The sequence below is a fragment of the Rhinopithecus bieti genome, unplaced genomic scaffold, assembly GCF_001698545.2.
Source record: "Rhinopithecus bieti isolate Rb0 unplaced genomic scaffold, ASM169854v2 scaffold_31072, whole genome shotgun sequence".
NCBI lineage: Eukaryota > Metazoa > Chordata > Mammalia > Primates > Cercopithecidae > Rhinopithecus > Rhinopithecus bieti.
In genome coordinates this window covers 331,289-349,974 of record NW_016813477.1, presented here as the reverse complement: position 1 = coordinate 349,974, position 18,686 = coordinate 331,289, and the positions used below count along the sequence as shown (strand labels likewise).

Genomic DNA, 18,686 nt, shown 5'->3' with positions numbered 1-18,686 from the left:
GTGTACATCAATTAATAGTTTTATTAATAAAATAAAGCTAATACTTTAAAACCAAGTAGTATAGCTGACAGAATCTATCTAGACATGGCTATTTCATTCAGAAATTTATCTCTGCTGTATCTAGAAAGTGAAACTTCTGTTATGTTTTATGTTTTAGAATATTTGCATATATTAAATATATATTATATACACTTTTTTTTTTTAGATAGGGTCTAGTTCTGTTGCCCAGGCTGGAGGGCAGTGGTGTGATCTTGGTTCACTGTAACTTTCACCTCCCAAGCTCAAGCGATCCTCCCACTTCAGCCTCCCAAGTAGCTGGGACCACAGGTATGTGCCACCACACCCAGCTAATATTTGTGTTGTAGAGACATGGTTTCACCATGTTGCCCAGGCTGGTCAGACTCCTGGGTTCAAGTGATCTGCCCACCTTGGCCTCCCAAAGTGTTGGGATTACAGGCGTGAGCCACCATGCCTGGCCGTATTACATATATATTTACAATACATATTTTTTAAAAATCAGTCTCAATCACTTGGAAGTGACAATTCAAGGTTCTGATTTCTGATCTTTTTTTTTTTTTTTTTTTTTTTTTTTAAGATGGAGTCTCGCTCTGTCACCCAGGCTGGAGTGCAGTGGCATGATCTCAGCTCACTGCAACCTCCGCCTCCCGCGTTCAAGCAATTCTCTAGTCTCATCCTCTTGAGTAGCTGGGATTACAGGCATGCACCACCATGCCCAGCTAATTTTCGTATTTTTAGTAGAGATGTGGTTTCACCATGTTAGCCAGGCTGGTCTTGAACTCCTGACCTTAAGTGATCCGCCTGTCTCAGCCTCCCAAAGTGCTGGCATTACAGGTGTGAGCCACCGTGCCCAGCCAATGTTCTGAATTTTAAAAAAATCAACCCTATATTCTAGGCCATTCCTTAGCCCTTTTCTCAAAATTCCAATATTTTATTTGTCCTATCCTAATTCCCTGAAAATCTAAAGGGTGACAAGCGTGCCCTATGCTGAAGAATTTTTTGTTCTTTGACTCTGAACAATGCCCAGAAGAGGGTGCTCATAGAACAATCAGCCTTGCTTTAACCATGAAGCTAAGACACATCCTCTAGATCAAAGTTTGGTATCCCCAAATTTGGCAAGTACCATAATGATTATAGTGTGTTAAGATTGCAGAAGGAGAAATGAAAAGTTCCCTATATTAAAAGCAATTCAAGAATACATTTTAAAAAGTTGGTGAAGACCTTTTAAATGAGGGAAGACAGAGACAAATGATTACTTCTACTTTTCATCAACTTTCTATTGTCCACATGGCTTCTTTTCTAGTATAATTTTAATGTACATCAATTAATACTTTTATTAATGAAAATAAAGCCTATAATTAATACTTTAAAACCAAGTAGTATAGCTGACAGAATTTATCTAGACATTGCTAGTTTATTCAGGAATGTAATCCTGCTGTATCTAGAAAATGAAACTTCTGTTATGTTTTATGTTTTAGAATACTTACATATGTTACTACTCAGAATCCATAACATTATAATTTGTACTAGCATTCTTTCCTGGTAATACAAATCTTGGTAGAAAAATATCTATCAGAAGACAGGCAATATATCTTTCCCACTGCATCCCCTCTTTACCAAATTCTTAAAATATCTCATATTGCTTTACCCATAGTTTTATGGGCTTACATTACACTGAGTTTTGCTGCTGCTTTGTGGTGACTTGGTACTAAATTCAGCTAAGCTGGAACCATATTCCCGAGTTCTCTTTCCTGTATGGTTCTGTTTGGCCATGAGAGACATTCTGTGTGAAATCCAGAAGGAAGAAGTAAGGAAGTCATACTTTTTATGCTCTGAAACTTGGTGCAGGGTACTGTCTTAGTCTGTTTTGTGCTGCTATCACAGAATATCTGAAACCAGGTAATTTATAATGAATAGAAATTATTTGGCTTATAGTTCTGGAGGCTGGGAAGCCCAATATCAAGGCACTGGCATCTGTCAGGTGACTTTTTATTGTGTTATCACATGGTGAAAGAGAGCAAGGGCAAGAAGATGGTGAGAGAAAAAGAGAGACAGAGAGAGAGAGGTAGTGGGAAAGACAGAGAGAGAGAGAGAGAGAATGGAACTGGTCCTTTTAAAATGGCACCAATCCCACCCATGAGGGTGGAGCTATCATGGCCTAATCACCTCTTAATTGTCCCACCTCTTAATACTGTTATAACGGCAACTAAATTCCCATATGAATTTTGGAGGGGAAAACAAACCATAGCAGGCACTATGCACCTTGTCCACTTGCACACATTATTGCTAATCTGCTGCTTAACTACTTGGTGTACCAGGCTTGCGGTAATTCTAATTCACTAAATCTCCTCCTTCAGCTTCTCTGAGTCCTGGGCCAAGTGTGTGTGCAGGAGACACACTGCAGGAGACAGAGTGCCAGTTTCTCCTGCAGGTCACCCACAGCATCAAGGTTAGACATGGTAAGACACAGAAGAGGTTTCCAGTTTGTCCTCAATGGTCCCATTGGTCCTCATGAGTTCTGGTTTGTCCCTACTCTCCTATACATCCAGCTTTCCCTCTTAACAGCTGATCTGACAAACCTATAGTAACTTCAAGCTCAACACTAGATACAGAACCAATAGTCTTCATAGATTGTATTACCAGCTCTCACATTTGTGTAAGGTCTAGCCCTTATGATAATAAATCTCTTATTCTGTATAATGTGTGGCCATTTTGCTTCTTCGATAAAACCATGCCTGCTGTAAGTATCTGTGTACAACACTGTCTTGTTGCCTTTGCATTGTGAACAGTATGTTAAGCCTCATGGTATCCACTGTCTTAGGTAGAATGAGAAGACTGGTGATTGGTGGTACAAGAAAAGGAAGAGATGCTTAGAAAGGTAAAAAGCTTATGTAGGAATCTCCCAGGAAATCCTCAATGCTAAAAATGTCTTTGCCTAGTTATCATTTGTTGCTTCTCATCTCCAAATCCAGCTTTCTTTGTCCTGTTTTGTGGTCTTGGAGCTGGACCATGTAAACATTTCTCCTTTGTCAAGAGAGGGTGCTGGAGAGACACTGGAGGACACTCAGCTTGACTCTTGTGGCTTGACTGTGCTGTGCTCTCCTCTGCTAGCTCTTGTGGTGGGTAGGGGCCCGCAGCATAGGACATCTAGTGACTCACTCTATTAAGTTTTAGTGGCACTATTTGGGGGACTTTTCAGTGGGTTTGCCACCACTCCAGCAGGCAGCTTCCCTGTGAATCCCTCTGGCATCTCAGTGGACAACTCAGTGATACCTGATGAGTCTTGCAGATGCCCCAGTGGGTGGTATCCCAGGAGGCTGGACCAAAGGTTCAGAAGTTTGGTGTCCTGCTTGTCAGCTCTGGCCTGCAACATCTCAGGGAAATTCTCTGCAAGTCAATGGGCTGCAGACTTCCTTTCAAAGGGGTCAGAATCATCCCTGGGTGAGGGGAGGGCCCTCTTCCAAATTTGTTCCTTCTTTGACACTCCTTCCTTGGCAACAGCCTTAGGGGTAGTGGCTATTCTTTCTATGTGCTATTCCTGTGTTCATTATGGTTTTCTTTACCCTTAGTAGGTAATCCTCTGCTACTAGTTAATAATCATTTATACTAAACTTTCCCTGTGTGAATTACTGTGTGCTTTCTGTCTCCGAACTAGACACTGATAAAATGCCTTTTGCTCTTAGTAGCTATTTAAAAGAAAAAAATAAAACTTAATTTTATTAGTTCAAGATTTTTCCTTAGAAGGGACATAAATTACTTTTAGTGTGATTATATAAATAAAGGGATTGCCCAAATATGCAGTTTAGAGAGACTATTTGCTTTCTTTGTCCACCTGGGAAGGGTATTTCTCAAATCAGGCTCTACAGACTCATCTGAGAAGACCCTGAGTCACTATGGCTATGAAACAAACCACCGCAAACGCAATGGTTAAAACAACTATCATACATCACTCTCACATGTCTGAAAGAAAGACTCTAGGGTTGCATGACAAACAGTGAAGACACAGGGGAGGATGAAGAACTGAGGCCCAAAATGTACTCTACCACAGTGTCCAATGGCATTAATAATGGGTCTGTAAATTCAAATGGTATTTTTAAAGTTTTACTTTTCCATTTGGTAAGGAAATAAATAGTGTAATCACAGTCATAGGACTTCAGTGCCTGCATTTGCATTTATGGTTCAGTTCTTGCCAAGGGATCGCCTTGAGTGAGTGTGCAGAGGAAATGTTAGGCAGTGTTCCCTCATTTCTAAAGCTTAACCAGTAAACTAAAAACAGGGTATGTATATGACTGTTGGGTATGTGAGAGTTCTCTGTGCCTTGACTCCCCTGAAGAGCCAACTCAGAGAACCTGGCTATGGGAACCTCAAGGACTGAGCTGGCCTCCAATCAGGAGAGACAGGAGAACTTAGAAATCAGTCCAGGAGGTTACTGGAGAAGCTGGGAACCACAGAGTTATACAGAGACAGGAAACAGCCAACTCCCACAGTTTTCTTTTTTTTTTTTTTTTTTGAGGCGGAGTCTGGCTCTGTCGCCGGGGCTGGAGTGCAGTGGCCGGATCTCAGCTCACTGCAAGCTCCGCCTCCCGGGTTCACGCCATTCTCCTGCCTCAGCCTCTGAGTAGCTGGGACTACAGGCGCCCGCCACCTCGCCCGGCTAGTTTTTTTTGTATTTTAGTAGAGACGGGGTTTCACCATGTTCGCCAGGATGGTCTCGATCTCCTGACCTCGTGATCCGCCCGTCTCAGCCTCCCAAAGTGCTGGGAATACAGGCTTGAGCCACCGCGCCCGGCCACAGTTTTCAATAGTAGGTTTGCTGCAGCAAACTGGTGGGCCATGAACCTGGAACCCTCCAGAGAAGGTACCATCAAATTTTGATCTCTGTGTAACACTGATTTCTGCTGTAATCCATCCTGTCATGGCAATGTCTGTCTTGAGAAAAGGCTGAGCTGATGTAGTACAGAGGAGGGTTCAGCTTGCTGCAAATTATTTGAAGCAGGCACAGCCTAAGTCCAGGCCTATGCCAGAGAAAGATGACATATTCACTGATAATTGCCTAATCTCCTGAGCACATAGGAGGGCAAGATTAGGATAGTTAGAGTTCTACTCAAACTGTGCAAGAATGTTCTTGAAGTGTGGCCAAGTAACAAGCAGTGCAATAACTATGAATGTTTTTACAGATTTTTATGAGACATATCATACCCTAGCAGTGCATATTTATATGTTTTTAATATATTTTTTATTTTATAATAGTTTTAGGCTAAGGCGGGTGGATCACTTGAGGTCAGGAGTTCGAGACCAGCCTGGCCAACATGGTGAAACCCTGTCTCTACTAAAAAAAAAAAAATACAAAAATTAGCCAGGCATGGTGGCGGGTACCTATAATCCCAACTGCTTGGGAGGCTGAGACAGGAGAATTGCTTGAACCCTGGAGGCGGAGGTTGCAGTGAGCCGAGATCGCGCCATTGCACTCCAGCCTGGGCAACAAGAGCGAAACTCTGTCTCAAAAAAAAAAAGTTTTAGACCAAATTTGGAAAGATAGGCAAGAGAGTAATCACATACCCCACTAATAGTTTTTCCTACTTATTAACATCTTACATTATTATGGTATAATAGTCACAATTAATGAACGGATGTTGATACACTATTATTAACTAAAGTCCATACTTTAGGCTTCGTGTGTGTGTGTGTGGGTGTGGGTGTGTGTTTGCATGTGTGTTTTACTCTAATGTCCTTTTTTTCTGGTCCAGGATCCTATTGAGGGTATGCATTACATTTAGTTGTCATATTTTCTTAGGCTTCTTTTAGCTGGACAGTTTCTCTTTCTCAGACTTTCCTTGTTTTTGATAACCTTGACACTTTTGAGGAGTTTTGGTTACGTATTTTGTAGAATGTCATTTAATTGGGATTTTTCTGATGATTGTATTTTAATTATTGTTGTCATATTTACAATTGCTAGTTCCTTCAAACATCCCACCAAAAGTGTAAGAATTAGAAAATGTGCCTCAAACACAAAGAGTCTGAAAACCACTGGTCTACATCAAAGCAGGCTGTAAATATGCGTAAGTCAAAGTTATTGAGATGCTTAGTCTACCATTCGAACTTCAGTTTCAAAAAGCCAGGTAGGCTTTTAGACCTTTCCCACAGTGGTTGGATAGCAATCTCTATTTGTACTGTCTGCATGTCACCCAAAATGGCCAGGCCATCAGCCCCCCACCTCGTTTGGCAGCCCTGACTTAGAAAAGAAGACAATAGCTCTTTGCCCAAAGGTCGCTTTGTAGTGACTCACCTTGAAGGAAAAAGGAAGGTAAATTACACATAATGACATAATAAGTTGTCCCACAGTTTTCGACAGAAAATACTCTTAAAGTATAACCAGAAACAAGAAACCTTCAATGCAACATTTTCCTTTTTGTTTTTCAAATGAATAAAGTCCAAATTAGGGAACAGAAGCAAGTATATACAATTAATTTGTAATGTTTAGAACCATAGAAGTAGTCTACTTATGGAAGAGCTGTGTGCATCTTCTAGTAATTAAACCTGTGCAAGTTACAGCCTTAATTAAAACACCTTTTAGGAGTCTACTCTGGTCTCAATGAAAGTAAAGTCCCTAAGTACTGGCAACTTTGGAATACTAAACATTACTGGCAATGCTGAAAATGGTACAATATTTACCGCAATAAAGAAGACAATACCCGATATGCTCCCTGGAGCACAAAATTAAAATATTTGTATTGGAATACAGACAGGCCGAAATATGTGTTCCATGAACCAAAAAGTACTCACCGTGTTGGCCAGCTCGAGATAGCTTCCTCCTACAGAGTTGCCAACGTGCGGGGACTGCGTGAGCAGTTTGTGGAGAGCAGCCTGCTGATGCAAAGAGCTTCCGCCATACTCGAGCAGCTTCTGGAGGGCTGACTGGCTCTGCACATCCGGGCTCTGGAGGTCCCTGGCACCAGAGTCGTATTCCCAGCTCTCCCTGGCTGCTGATAAGGCACCTAAGCCCGAGAGAAGCAGAGAAAATGAAAAGACATTTCCTTCATTAGCCTGTGGGTGGCCAATAGGCAATGATTTGGAACCTCCTAAGCCTTCCATGTGCCAGCATCTCGGAACACATGTGGTGCCCAGGCTGCATGCTAAGCGCTTTCCCTTTCAAACTGACACATGGGGAGCCTGGAGATAAAAGCAATTTCAGGCAAAGCATTCAAAAATAACTATCCCATGAATATGTGCCCCCTAAACAGAAATGCTTAGCAAAAAAAAAAAAAAAAAAAAAAAAAAAAAAAAAAAAAAGCACTGGAGAGCCAAGTAAAGGGAATCCAGATCAGAGTCACATCTGTGAATTGCACAGGGCTACTATATTAGCCTTAGTACTGATCATTCTTTCTCCAAACTGAGGAAGAAGGAAGCAAGAAAAATGACAGAAAGTTAAGATATTGCACTTTATCATGACTGTCTTTTTCTTCTCCTTTCTTTCCTTCCTCCCTCCCTCTCTTTTTCTTTCTTTCCCTTTCTCTCTCTTTCTTTCTTTCTTTCTTTTTCTTTCTCTTTCTTTTCTTTCTCTCTCTCTCTCTTTCTTTCTTTCCTTCCTTCTCTTTTTTTTTCTTTCTCTCTTTCTCTCCCTCCCCTCCCCTTCCCTTTCCTTCCCTTCCCTTTCCGAGGCAGGGTCTTGTTCTGCCACCCAGGTGGGAGTGCAGTGTCATGATCACAGCTCATTGTAGCCTCAACCTCCTGGGCTCCAGTGATCCTCCTGCCTCATTAAAAAAAAATTTTTTTTGTAGACCTCATTTCTACACTATGTTGCCTAGGCTGATCTCGAACTCCTGGGTTCAAGCAATCCTGCTGCTTTGGCCTCCCAAAATGCTGGGATTACAGGCGCGAGCCACTGCGACCGACAGTATCATGACTTTCTACTGTTGATGTACTCTTACCTAAAGGAAGCTAGGGTGTATTTTCCAGTTAGGGATAGCAATGAAGCTGAGTTCTGGGCAATAGAATATGAACAGAAATGATAAGTATCACTGCTGGGCCTTGCTTATAAAGCCCTGCAGTGTGTGATTCTCCATGCCCTTTGCCTTCTGGCCTGGTTCAGATGGGAATGGTACCCTTGGAAGCCATGTGGTACAGATGGTGGAGCCACAAGGTAGATGCAAGATGCCTGGATTCCAGAACCATCACTTGTAGAAGAGCTGTCTGCTCATCCTAAGTACCCTATTTTGACCTAATGTGATTAGAAAAGAAGGCTTTTTTTTGTATATGTTTTTTATTTCATAGATTTTTGGGGAAGAGGTGGTGTCTGGTTACATGAATAAGTTATTTAGTGGTGATTTCTAAGATTTTGGTGCACCCATCACCCGAGCAGTGTATGCTGTGCCCAATGTGTAGTCTTTTATCCCTCACCCCCCACCCACACTTCCCCCAAGTCCCCAGAGTCCACTGTGTCACTTTTATGCCTTTGTGTCCTCATAGCTTAGCTCCCACTTATGAGTGAGAACATATGATGTTTGCTTTTCCATTCCTGAGTTACTTCACTTAGAATAATGGTCTCCAATTCCATCCAGGTTGCTGTGAATGCCATTATTTTGTTCCTTTTTATGGCTGAGTAGTACTCCATGATGTATATATACCACATTTTCTTTATCCAGTCATTGATTGATGGGCATTTGGGCTGGTTCCATGTTTTTGCAGTTGCAAATTATGCTGGTATAAACATGTATGTGCAAGTATCTTTTTCATATAATGACACTTCCCTCTGGGTAGATACCCAGGAGTGGGATTGCTGGATCAAATGGTAGATCTACTTTTAGTTCTTTAAGGAACTTCTATTGTGTTTGATTCACCACATATTTTCGGTTTGTTGATTAGAGCAGCTAGTATTACTTTAACTATTACAGATGATTAGAAGGTAATAAAATATGCTAATAGTTATCATGCAAATGGGAAAGTGCAATGAAAAAGTAGAACTAAAGGAAGGATATCTAACTCAGTCCATCTGGAGATGACTGGGGAATGTTCAGGGAAAGCTTCCTGGAGGAGAAAGCCTGATGCTTCAGTTGTCACTCTTTCCAGAAAAAAAAATAGATTTGAGGTAAAGCCTGCTTCCTTGTGTTGTTCACTTCTGAATGAAGTGTCTTGTGGGTGCATCTGGTTGGTGAAGCCTAGGCTGCATGCCTCTAGCTGCAAGGAAAGCTGGGTACATGTGTTTTCTGGTTTTACTTTAGAGAGGTAGTATTGATAAGGTGAGACATTTCCTAAACAGAGAAGGGTGCTTAAAAGGCCTAGGCAGCCAGAACACAAACAATGGTCTATGCACAGGACGTGTACTAGGTCCTGGGGATATAGCCGTAAGCATGATAAATTGTAGTCCCTGCCTGCAAAGATCTCATCCTGGTGGATCTTTAATACATGGCTTTTAAAGACAAAAAAGGGATACAAAATGATCCAGTTTGTACTATGAAATGAGAACATATACAGATTACTCTATGATTCACTTGAGAATAATTACATACAGAAAACTGTTTGTAATTATTTTTGTGTACAGTGAGTTCTGATATGAATGTCCAGTCTCCTCTTATCAGGTATTGATGAATTTAATCAATGTGAATAGGAAAACTGTCTTCAGATGGTTTCCCCCTACTGTTCTGGCTCTGCTGATCCTCTCCAGTTGGTCTAACCCAACATTCTCTTTATACAGTGCCTTTATAGCTGGGACGCATCAACTGCTTTGTATCAAAGCAGGCAATTCTGTCACTATGTTTGCAATTGCTCCAAGTTTATTTTAATGTTAAAGTCTATTGATTGTATTGCAAGGGAGGTTTTGCTTTCCTTAACACAGACTGCCAAATGCCTGCTCTCCCTCCCTGTTTCTCTGAACACTGTCCGTTATCTGCCTAAATGCCTCAGGGTCTCAGTTCTGGTTCCAGCAATATGTGGCAAGAGACTAACGGAGGTCAGAGTTGAAAAGTGGAGCCCCCACATTGGACTGAGTCACAGACGGACTTATATCTCATAGTGAGACAGACAGAGGGCTGGGCCTTGACTTGTATGTTCACCACAGTACTCTCAGCACCCGTGCACATGGCCGGTGACATATCTAGCATTTAATAAACATTTAGTAAACATGGACTGCTGAATTATCCATGGTTGTAGTACCCTACGGTTTCACTTTTTAACCTGGAAATACAACATGGAAATTACTTTAAGTAAAAATTATACACTTAAATTTTTTCTTTATGCAAACATGAAGCCTCATTCTCAAATAGGAAAATATAACAGTTCTGAGGTGGAGCAAGATGGCTGAATAGAAGCCTCCACCGATCAATCCCCTGTGCAGGAACACCAAATTTTAACAACTACCTACACATAAAAAAGCACCATCATAAGAACTAACAATCAGGTAAGCAATCACAGTACCTGGTTTTAACTTCCTCTCACTGAAAGAGGCACTCAAGAGGATAGAAAAGACAGTCTTGAATCACCAACACCACTCCTCCCCTACTCTCCAGCAGTGGTTATGTACCACAGAGAATCTGTGCTTATGGGAGAGGGAAAGCACAGCAAGTGGGGGACTTGGCATTGAACTCAGTGCTGCCCCATCACAGCAGGGAGCCAACCTGTGCTGGGCTCAGTCATTGCCCACCCATGGAGGGAGCATTTGGATCAGCCCTAGCCAGAGAGGAATTGCCCATTCCAGCAGTCGGAACTCGAGTTTCTCAGCAAGCCTTGCCACCATGGGCTAACATGCTCTGGAGTTCTAGGTAAACTTGAAAGGCAGTCTAGGACACAAAGACTGCAATTCTTCCTAAGCAGATCCTGGTGCTTGGTTGGGCTTAGAGCCAGTGGACTAGGGCAGCACATGACCTAGTGAGACATCACCCAGGGTGGCTAAGAGAGGGCTTGTGTTACCCCACCTCAATAACCCCAGGCATCACAGCTTGCAGCAAAGCAAGTGACTTGTTCCTTCTGCTTGAGGAGAGGAGAGAGAAGGGTAAAGAGGATTTGGTTTTGAATCTTGGAAACCAGCTCAGCCATAATAGGACAGGGCACCAGGCAGAGTCATGAGGCCCCCATTCTAAGCTCTAGCTTCCAGACTTTTCTAGACATACCCTGGACAAGAAAAGAACCTTCTGCCTTGAAGGAAAAGCCCCATTTCTGGCAGGATTCATCACCTTCTGACTGAAGCGTCATTGGGCCCCAAATAATCAGCAGTAGTAGCCAGGCTGTACTTGCCGTGGGCCTTAGGTGAGATTCAGAGCTATGCCGGTTTCGGGTGAGACCTAGCACATTCCTACCTGTGGTGTCTACAGTGAAAAGACTCCTTCTATTTGAGAAAAACAGAGGGGAAAGTAAAGAGGACTCTGTCTTGCACCTTAGGTACCAGGGCAGCCACAGCGGGGCAGAGCAACAAGCAGGCTCTTGGACAGCATTTCTGGACCTGCCCTGGGCCAGAGGGGAGACTATTGCTCTGAAAGTGAGTCCCAGGCCTCACAGCATTCACCAAAAGCTGACTGAAGAGCCTGTGCGCTTTAAGGGAACATTGACGGTGGCCTGGCAGAACTCACCATGGGTCAGTGGTGGTGACCACTGAGAGATGCTCCTCTGCCTGTGGAAAGGGGAAGAAAAAGCAGGAAGAACTTTGTCTTGTGGTTTGTGGGCCAGCAAAGCCATAGTAGAGTAGAGCACCAGGTAGATTTTAAGGTTTTTTTACTCCAATCCCTGGCTCCCAGAAGCATTTCTGACCTGCCCAGGGCCTGGGGGAACTCACTGCCCTGAAGGGAAGAACATAATCCTGGCTGGTTTCCCAAACTGCTGACTGTAAAGCCCTAGGGCCTTGAGTGAACATAGGCTGTAGCCACATAGTGGTTACGGTGGGCCTTGGGTGAGATCCGGTGCTGTGCTGACTTCAGGTCCAACTCAGTGTAGTCCTAGTGGTGGGAACCACAGGGGTGGATGGATCACCACACTCCCAGTTCCATGTGGGTCAGCACAGAGAAAGAGAGGCTTTGTATGTTTGGGAGAAAGTAAGGGAAAAGAACAAGAGTCTCTGCCTCATAATCCAGAGAATTCTTCCAGATCTTATCCAAGACCACAAAGGTGGTATCTCTAAGAGTCTGAAAAATACACAGTATTATTGGGCTTGGTGCCCAAGTCTCTTTGGGTACTAGAAGGCCTTCCTAAGAAGGACAGGCACAAACAAGCCCAGACTGTGAAGACTACAATAAATACCTAACTCTTCAATGCCCAGACACTGAATAACATCTACAAGTATTAATACCATCCAGGAAAACATGTCTTCACCCAAAGAACTAAATAAGCCATCAGGGACTAATCCTGGAGAAACAGAGATATATGACCTTCCAGACACAGAATTCAAAATAACTGTTTTGAGGAACAAAGAAATTCAAGATAACACAGAGAAGGAATTTAGAATTCTATCAGATAAAGTTAACAAAGAGACTGAAATAATTAAAAGGAATCAAGCAGAAATTCTAGAGTTAAAAAATGCAATTGACACACTGAACAATGTATCAAACAGATCTCTCTCCCTGTGCTGAACCACCTGGAGCTTGGGGAGAGGTGACACAAGCACAGTCAGAGGAGATAAAAGAGAAAAGAATAAAAAGCAATGAAGCATGCCTACAAGATCTAGAAAACAGCCTCAAAAGGGTAAATCTAAGAGGTATTGGCCTTAAAGAGGAAATAGAGACAGAGATAGGGGTAGAAAGTTTACTGAAAGGAGGTGGGGTACAGTGCCTCATGCCTGTAATCCCAGCACTTTGGGAGGCCGAGGCAGGTGGATCACCTGAGGTCAGAAGTTCAAGACCAGCCTGGCCAACATGGTGAAACTCCATCTTTACTAATAATACAAAAAAAAAATTAGCCAGGCATAGTGGTGGGCACCTGTAATCCCAGCTACTTAGGAGGCTGAGGCAGGAGAATTGCTTGAACCTGGGAGGTGGAGGTTGCAGCGAGCCAAGATCATGCCATTGTACTCCAGCCTGGGAAACAAGAGTGAAACTCTGTCTCAAAAAAAACAAAACAAACAAACAAACAAAAAAACCAACAAAAAGTTTATTGAAAAGGATAATATCAGAGAACTTCTCAAACCTAGAGAAAGATATCAACATTCAAGTATAAGAAGGTTATAGAACACCAAACAGATTTAACCCAAAGAAGACTACCTCAAGGCATCTGAAAATCAAACTCCCAAAGGTCAAGGATAAAGAAAGGATCATAAAAGAAACAAATAACATACAATGGAGTTTCAATACGTCTGGAAACAGACTTCTCAGTGTAAACCTTACAGGCCAGGAGAGAGTGGCATGACATATTTAAAGTGCTGAAGGAAAAAAAAAAAAACCTTTTACACTAGAATAATACATCTGCTGAAAATATTCTTCAAACAAGAAGGAGAAATAAAGACCTTCACAGATGAACAGAATCTGAGGGATTTCATCAATATCAGACCTGTCCTATAAGAAATGCTAAAGGATATTCTTTAATCTGAAAGAAAAGGGTAACAATGAGTAACAAGAGCTCATCTGAAGATATAAAACTGACTTTTAATAGTAAGCACACAGGAAAAGAGAATATTATGATACTGTAATTGTGGTATGTAAACTACTCTTACAAGTAGAAAGACTAAATGATGAACCAATAAAAAATAATGACTACAACAACTTTTTAAGACATTGACAGTAAAATAAGACACAGAGAAAGAACAAAAGTTAAAACCAGGGGAAGATGTTAAAGTGTAGAGTTTTATTATGTTTTTTGTGATTTTTTTTTTTGTTTATGCAATCAGTGTTAGTTTGTCATCAGTTAAAAATAATGGGTTATAAGATATTACTTACAAGCCTTGCGGTGACATCAAATCAAAAAACATACACTGAATACACAAAAAATAAAAAGCAAGAAATTAAACCACATCACCAGAGAAAATTACCTTCACTAAAAGGAAGACAGAAAGGAAGCAAAATAGGAAAAGAAGACCACAAAACAATCAGAAAACAAATAACAAAATGGCAAGAGTAAGTCCTTACTTACCAATAATAACATTAAATGTAAATGGACTAAACTCTGTAATAAAAAGTCAGAGTGCCTAAATGGATAAAAAAGCAAGACCAAATGACCTGTTGCCTACAAGAAACACGCTTTATCTATAAAGATACACACAGCTGAAAATAAAGGGATGAGAAAAGGTATTCCACGCCAATGGAAGCCAAATAGTAGCTATACTTGTATCAGACAAAATAGATTTCAAGAAAAAAACTATAAAAAGAGACAGTAAGCTCATTATATAACGATAAAGGGGTCAATTCAGCAAGAGGATATAACAATTGTAATTATGCACCCAACAATGAAACCCCTGGATAAATAAAGCAAATATTATTAGAGCTAAAGAGAGAGAGAGAGAGAGAGAGATCTCAATGCCATAATTGCTTGAGACTTTAACACCCCATTTTCAGTGTTGGACGGATCTTCCAGATAGAAAATCAGCAAAGAAACGTTGGACTTAATCTGCATAATAGAGCAAATGGACCTAACAGATATTTACAGAACATTTCTTCAAGGTCTGTAGGATACACATTCTTCTCCTCAGCACATGGATCATTCTCAAGAATAGAATATATTTTAGGTCACAAAGCAAAAGTATTAAAACATTCCAAAAATTGAAATAATATCAAGCCTCTTCTCTGACCACAAAGGAATAAAACTGGAAATCAACAACAAGAAGAATTTTGAAAATCATACAAACACATGGAAATTAAACAATATGCTCCTGAATGACCAGTGGGCCAATGAAGAAAATAAGAAATGGATAAATTTCTCAAAACAAATGGTAATGGACACACAACATTCCAAAATCTATGGGATACAGTGAAAGCAGTACTGAGGGAAGTTTATACCTACCAATGCCTACATCAAAAGTAGAAAACAAATAAACAACCTAATGGTGTATCTCAAAGAACTAGAAAAGTAAGAGCAAATCAAACCCAAAATTTGTAGGAAAAAATAATTACAAAGATCAGGGCAGAAATAAATAAAATTGAAATAAAACAACACAAAAGATCAATAAAGCAGAAAGTTGGGTTTTTGAAAAGATAAATAAAATTGACAAACCTTTAGCCAGACTAATAAAAAAAGAGAAGACTCAAAGAAAGAAAATCAGAGGTGAAAAAGGAAACATTACAACTGATACTGCAGAAATTCAAAGGGTCATTAGGTGGCTACAATGAGCAACTATGCCAATAACTTGGAAAACATAGAGGAAATGGATAAATTCCTAGACACATACAACTTACCAAGACTGAACTATGAAGCAATCCAAAACCTGAACAGACCAATAAAAAATAATGAGATTGAAGCCATAATAAATGTCTTCCAGTAAAGAAATGCTGAGACCCAATGGTTTAACTGCTGAATTCTATGAAACATTTAAAGAACTAATGCCAATCCTACTCAAAGTGTTCAAAAAAATAGAGGACAGAACACTTCCATACTCATTCTATGAGGCCAGTATTATCCTGATACCAAACCCAGAAAAAGACACATTAAAAAAACCTACAGGCCAATATCCCTGATAAACACTGATGTAAAAATCCTCAACAAAATACTAGCAAACTGAATTCAACAACACATGATAAAGTTCACTCATCATGACAAAGTGGGATTTATCCTATGGAAGCAAGGATGGTTCAACATATACAAATCAATGTGATACTCATATCAACTGAATGAAGCACAAAAACAATATGATCACTTCAACTGATGCTGACAAAGTGTTTGGTAAAATTCAATATCCCTTCATGATAAAAATCCTTAAAAAACTGAGTATAGAAGGGATATACCTAAACATAATAAAAGCTAAATGTGGCACACCCACAGCTAGTATCATACTAAATGGGGAAAAATTGAAAGTGTTTTCTTGAAAATCTGGAACATGACAAGGATGCCCCGTTTCACCACTGTTATTCAGCATAGTACTGGAAGTCCTAGCTATAGCAATCAGACAAGAGAAAGATATAAAGGGCATCCAACTGGAAAATAAGTCAAATTATCCTAGTTTACATAGGATATTATCTTATATTTGAAAAAACCTAGACTCCACCAAAAAGCTATTAGAACTGATAGACAAATTCAGTAAAGTTGCAGGATACAAAATCAACATACAAAATCAGTAGCAATTTCTATATGCCAATAGTGAACAATCTGAATAAAATTTTAAAATAATCCCAAGTACAATAGTTATAAATAAAATTAAATATCTAGAAACAAATTTAACTGAAGAAGTAAAAGATATCTATAATGAAAATTATAAAACATTGATGAAAGAAATTGAAGAGAACCCCCCCAAAATGGAAAGATAATCCATGTTCATGAACTGGAAGAACTAATATTGTTAAAATGTCCATACTACCCAAAGCAATCTATAGATTCAATGCAATCCCTTTCAAAATACCAATGACATTCCTCACAGAAATAGAAAAGACAAACCTAAAATGTATGTGAAACCACAAAAGACCCTGAACAGCCAAAGTTATCCTGAGGAGCAAAGAGAACAAAACTGGAGGAATCACAATACCTGACTTCAAATTATACTACAGAGCTAAGTAACCAAACAGCATGCTACTAACATAAAAATAGACATATAGGCCAGTAGAACAGAATAGAGAACCCAGAAACAAGTCCACACACTTACAGTGAACTCATTTTTGACAAAGGTGTCAAGAACATACATTAAGGAAGAGAGTCTCTTCAATAAATTGTGTTGAGAAAACTGGTATCTTATTCAGAAGAATAAAACTAGACCCCTATCTCTCACCATATACAAAATCAAAATAAATTAAAGAGTTAAATCTAAGATTTCAAGCTATGAAACTACAACAAGAAAACATTGAGGAAACTCTCCAGAACATTGGTCTGGGCAAAAATTTCTTGAGTAATACCCCACAAGCACAGGCAACAAAAGCAAAATTGGACAAATGAGATTACATCAAGTTAAAGAGCTTCTGCACAGCAAACAATCAACAAAGTGAAGAGACAACACACAGAATGGAGAAAATATCTGCAAACTCCCCATTTGACAAGAGAATAGTAACCAGAATATATAAGGATCTCAAACAACTCTATAGGAAAAAAAAATCCAATAATCTGATTTTAAAATGGGCAAAGAATATGAATAGAGATTTCTTAAAAGAAGACATAAATAGCTAACAGGCATATGAAAAGGTGCTCAACATCGTTGATCATCAGAGCAATGAAGATCAAAACTACAATGAGATATCATCTCACCTCAGTTAAAGTGGATTCTATCCACAAGACAGGCAATAATAAACACTAGTGAGGATATAGAGAAAAGGGAACCCTCATATACTATTGGCGGGAATGTAAATTTGTGCAACCACTATGGAGAACCATTTGGAGGTTTTCAAAACCTAAAAATAGAGTGATCATAGGATCCTGCAGTCCCACTGCTGGGTATATATCCAAAAGAAAGGAAATCAGTTTATTGAAAGGATATCTGCACTCCCATGTTTATTGCAGCACTCTTCACAATAACCAAGGTTTACAAGCAACTTATGTGTTTATCGATAGATGAATGGATGAAGAGAATGTGGTACATATATGCAGTGCAGTGCTATTCAGCCATAAAAAAGAATGAGATCCTGTTATTTGCAACAACATGGATGGAACTGGAAGTCATTATGTTAAATGAAATAAGCCAGGCACAGAAAGACAAATTTCACATGTTCTTACTTATTTGTAGGAGCTAAAAATTAAAACAATTGAACTCATGGAGATAGAGAGTAAGGATGGTTACCAGAAGCTGGAAAGGGTAGGGGGGACGTAGAGGGAAAGTGGGGATGGTTAATGCATACAAAAAAATAGAAAGAATGAATAAGACCTACTATTTTCTAGCACAATAGGGGGACTGTACTTAGTAATTTAATTGTGCATTTAAAAATGATGAAAAGAGTATAACTGGATTGTTTGTGACACAAAGGATAAATGCTTGAGGGGATGGATACCCCTTTTACCATGATGTAATTATTATGTACTGCATGCCTGTATCAAAGTATTTCATGTACTCCATAAATATATATACCTAAATGTACCCAAAATTTTTTAAAAATACAACTGTTCTGGGGTAAGACAGTCAAAGAACACTTCATGTGAAATTTATTATGCCATATTAACAGGCCTAAACCCAATTTCTGGCAGAATTTCTTAATTTGGTTAGCCAAACTCTATATTAATCAGCAAGATTAAAAGGCCTTCTTATTATTACCATAACAATTTTTGCTGAAGTGATACTGAAAATCTCAGATCTTCTGCTATGGAGCCAAAATCAGTCATAATGGGATCCATATAAAGGGAAGTGGACGTTTTTAAAAACTGTAATAGACTGTTTCCATTACTCTCTTTTAATCTGTCTTCATGTTAAATTTTTTCTCAATAAAACCAACATTCATGAGACAAAACTGTCATTTAATTGTGATGATCTCACTGAAAAACTTTGAAAATGTAGGTCTGGTAACCTCTTCCTTTTGCTCTTTGAAGCATGATAGTACCTGATGGCTCATATGCAGCCTCTTGACAGCCTGTGTTCACCTCCTTATGAACCTCAAATTTTTTTCTTTTTTCTACAAAAAAAAAAAAAAAAAAAA

General features: G+C 39.8%; 1 protein-coding gene across 1 annotated transcript in view; it reads right to left on the bottom strand.

The window, feature by feature from the left end:
* Nucleotides 1-6,220: 6,220 nt before the first annotated feature.
* The window catches only part of LOC108512893 (rab11 family-interacting protein 4-like), a 164,755-nt gene continuing 152,289 nt past the window's right edge, over nucleotides 6,221-18,686 (bottom strand). The window contains exons 3-4 of the mRNA XM_017848445.1: nucleotides 6,802-7,013; nucleotides 6,221-6,304 (exon numbers count right to left, since the gene is read on the bottom strand). Of these exons, the coding sequence (XP_017703934.1) occupies nucleotides 6,221-6,304; nucleotides 6,802-7,013 (296 nt within the window). The remainder of the gene's footprint in view (nucleotides 6,305-6,801; nucleotides 7,014-18,686) is intronic.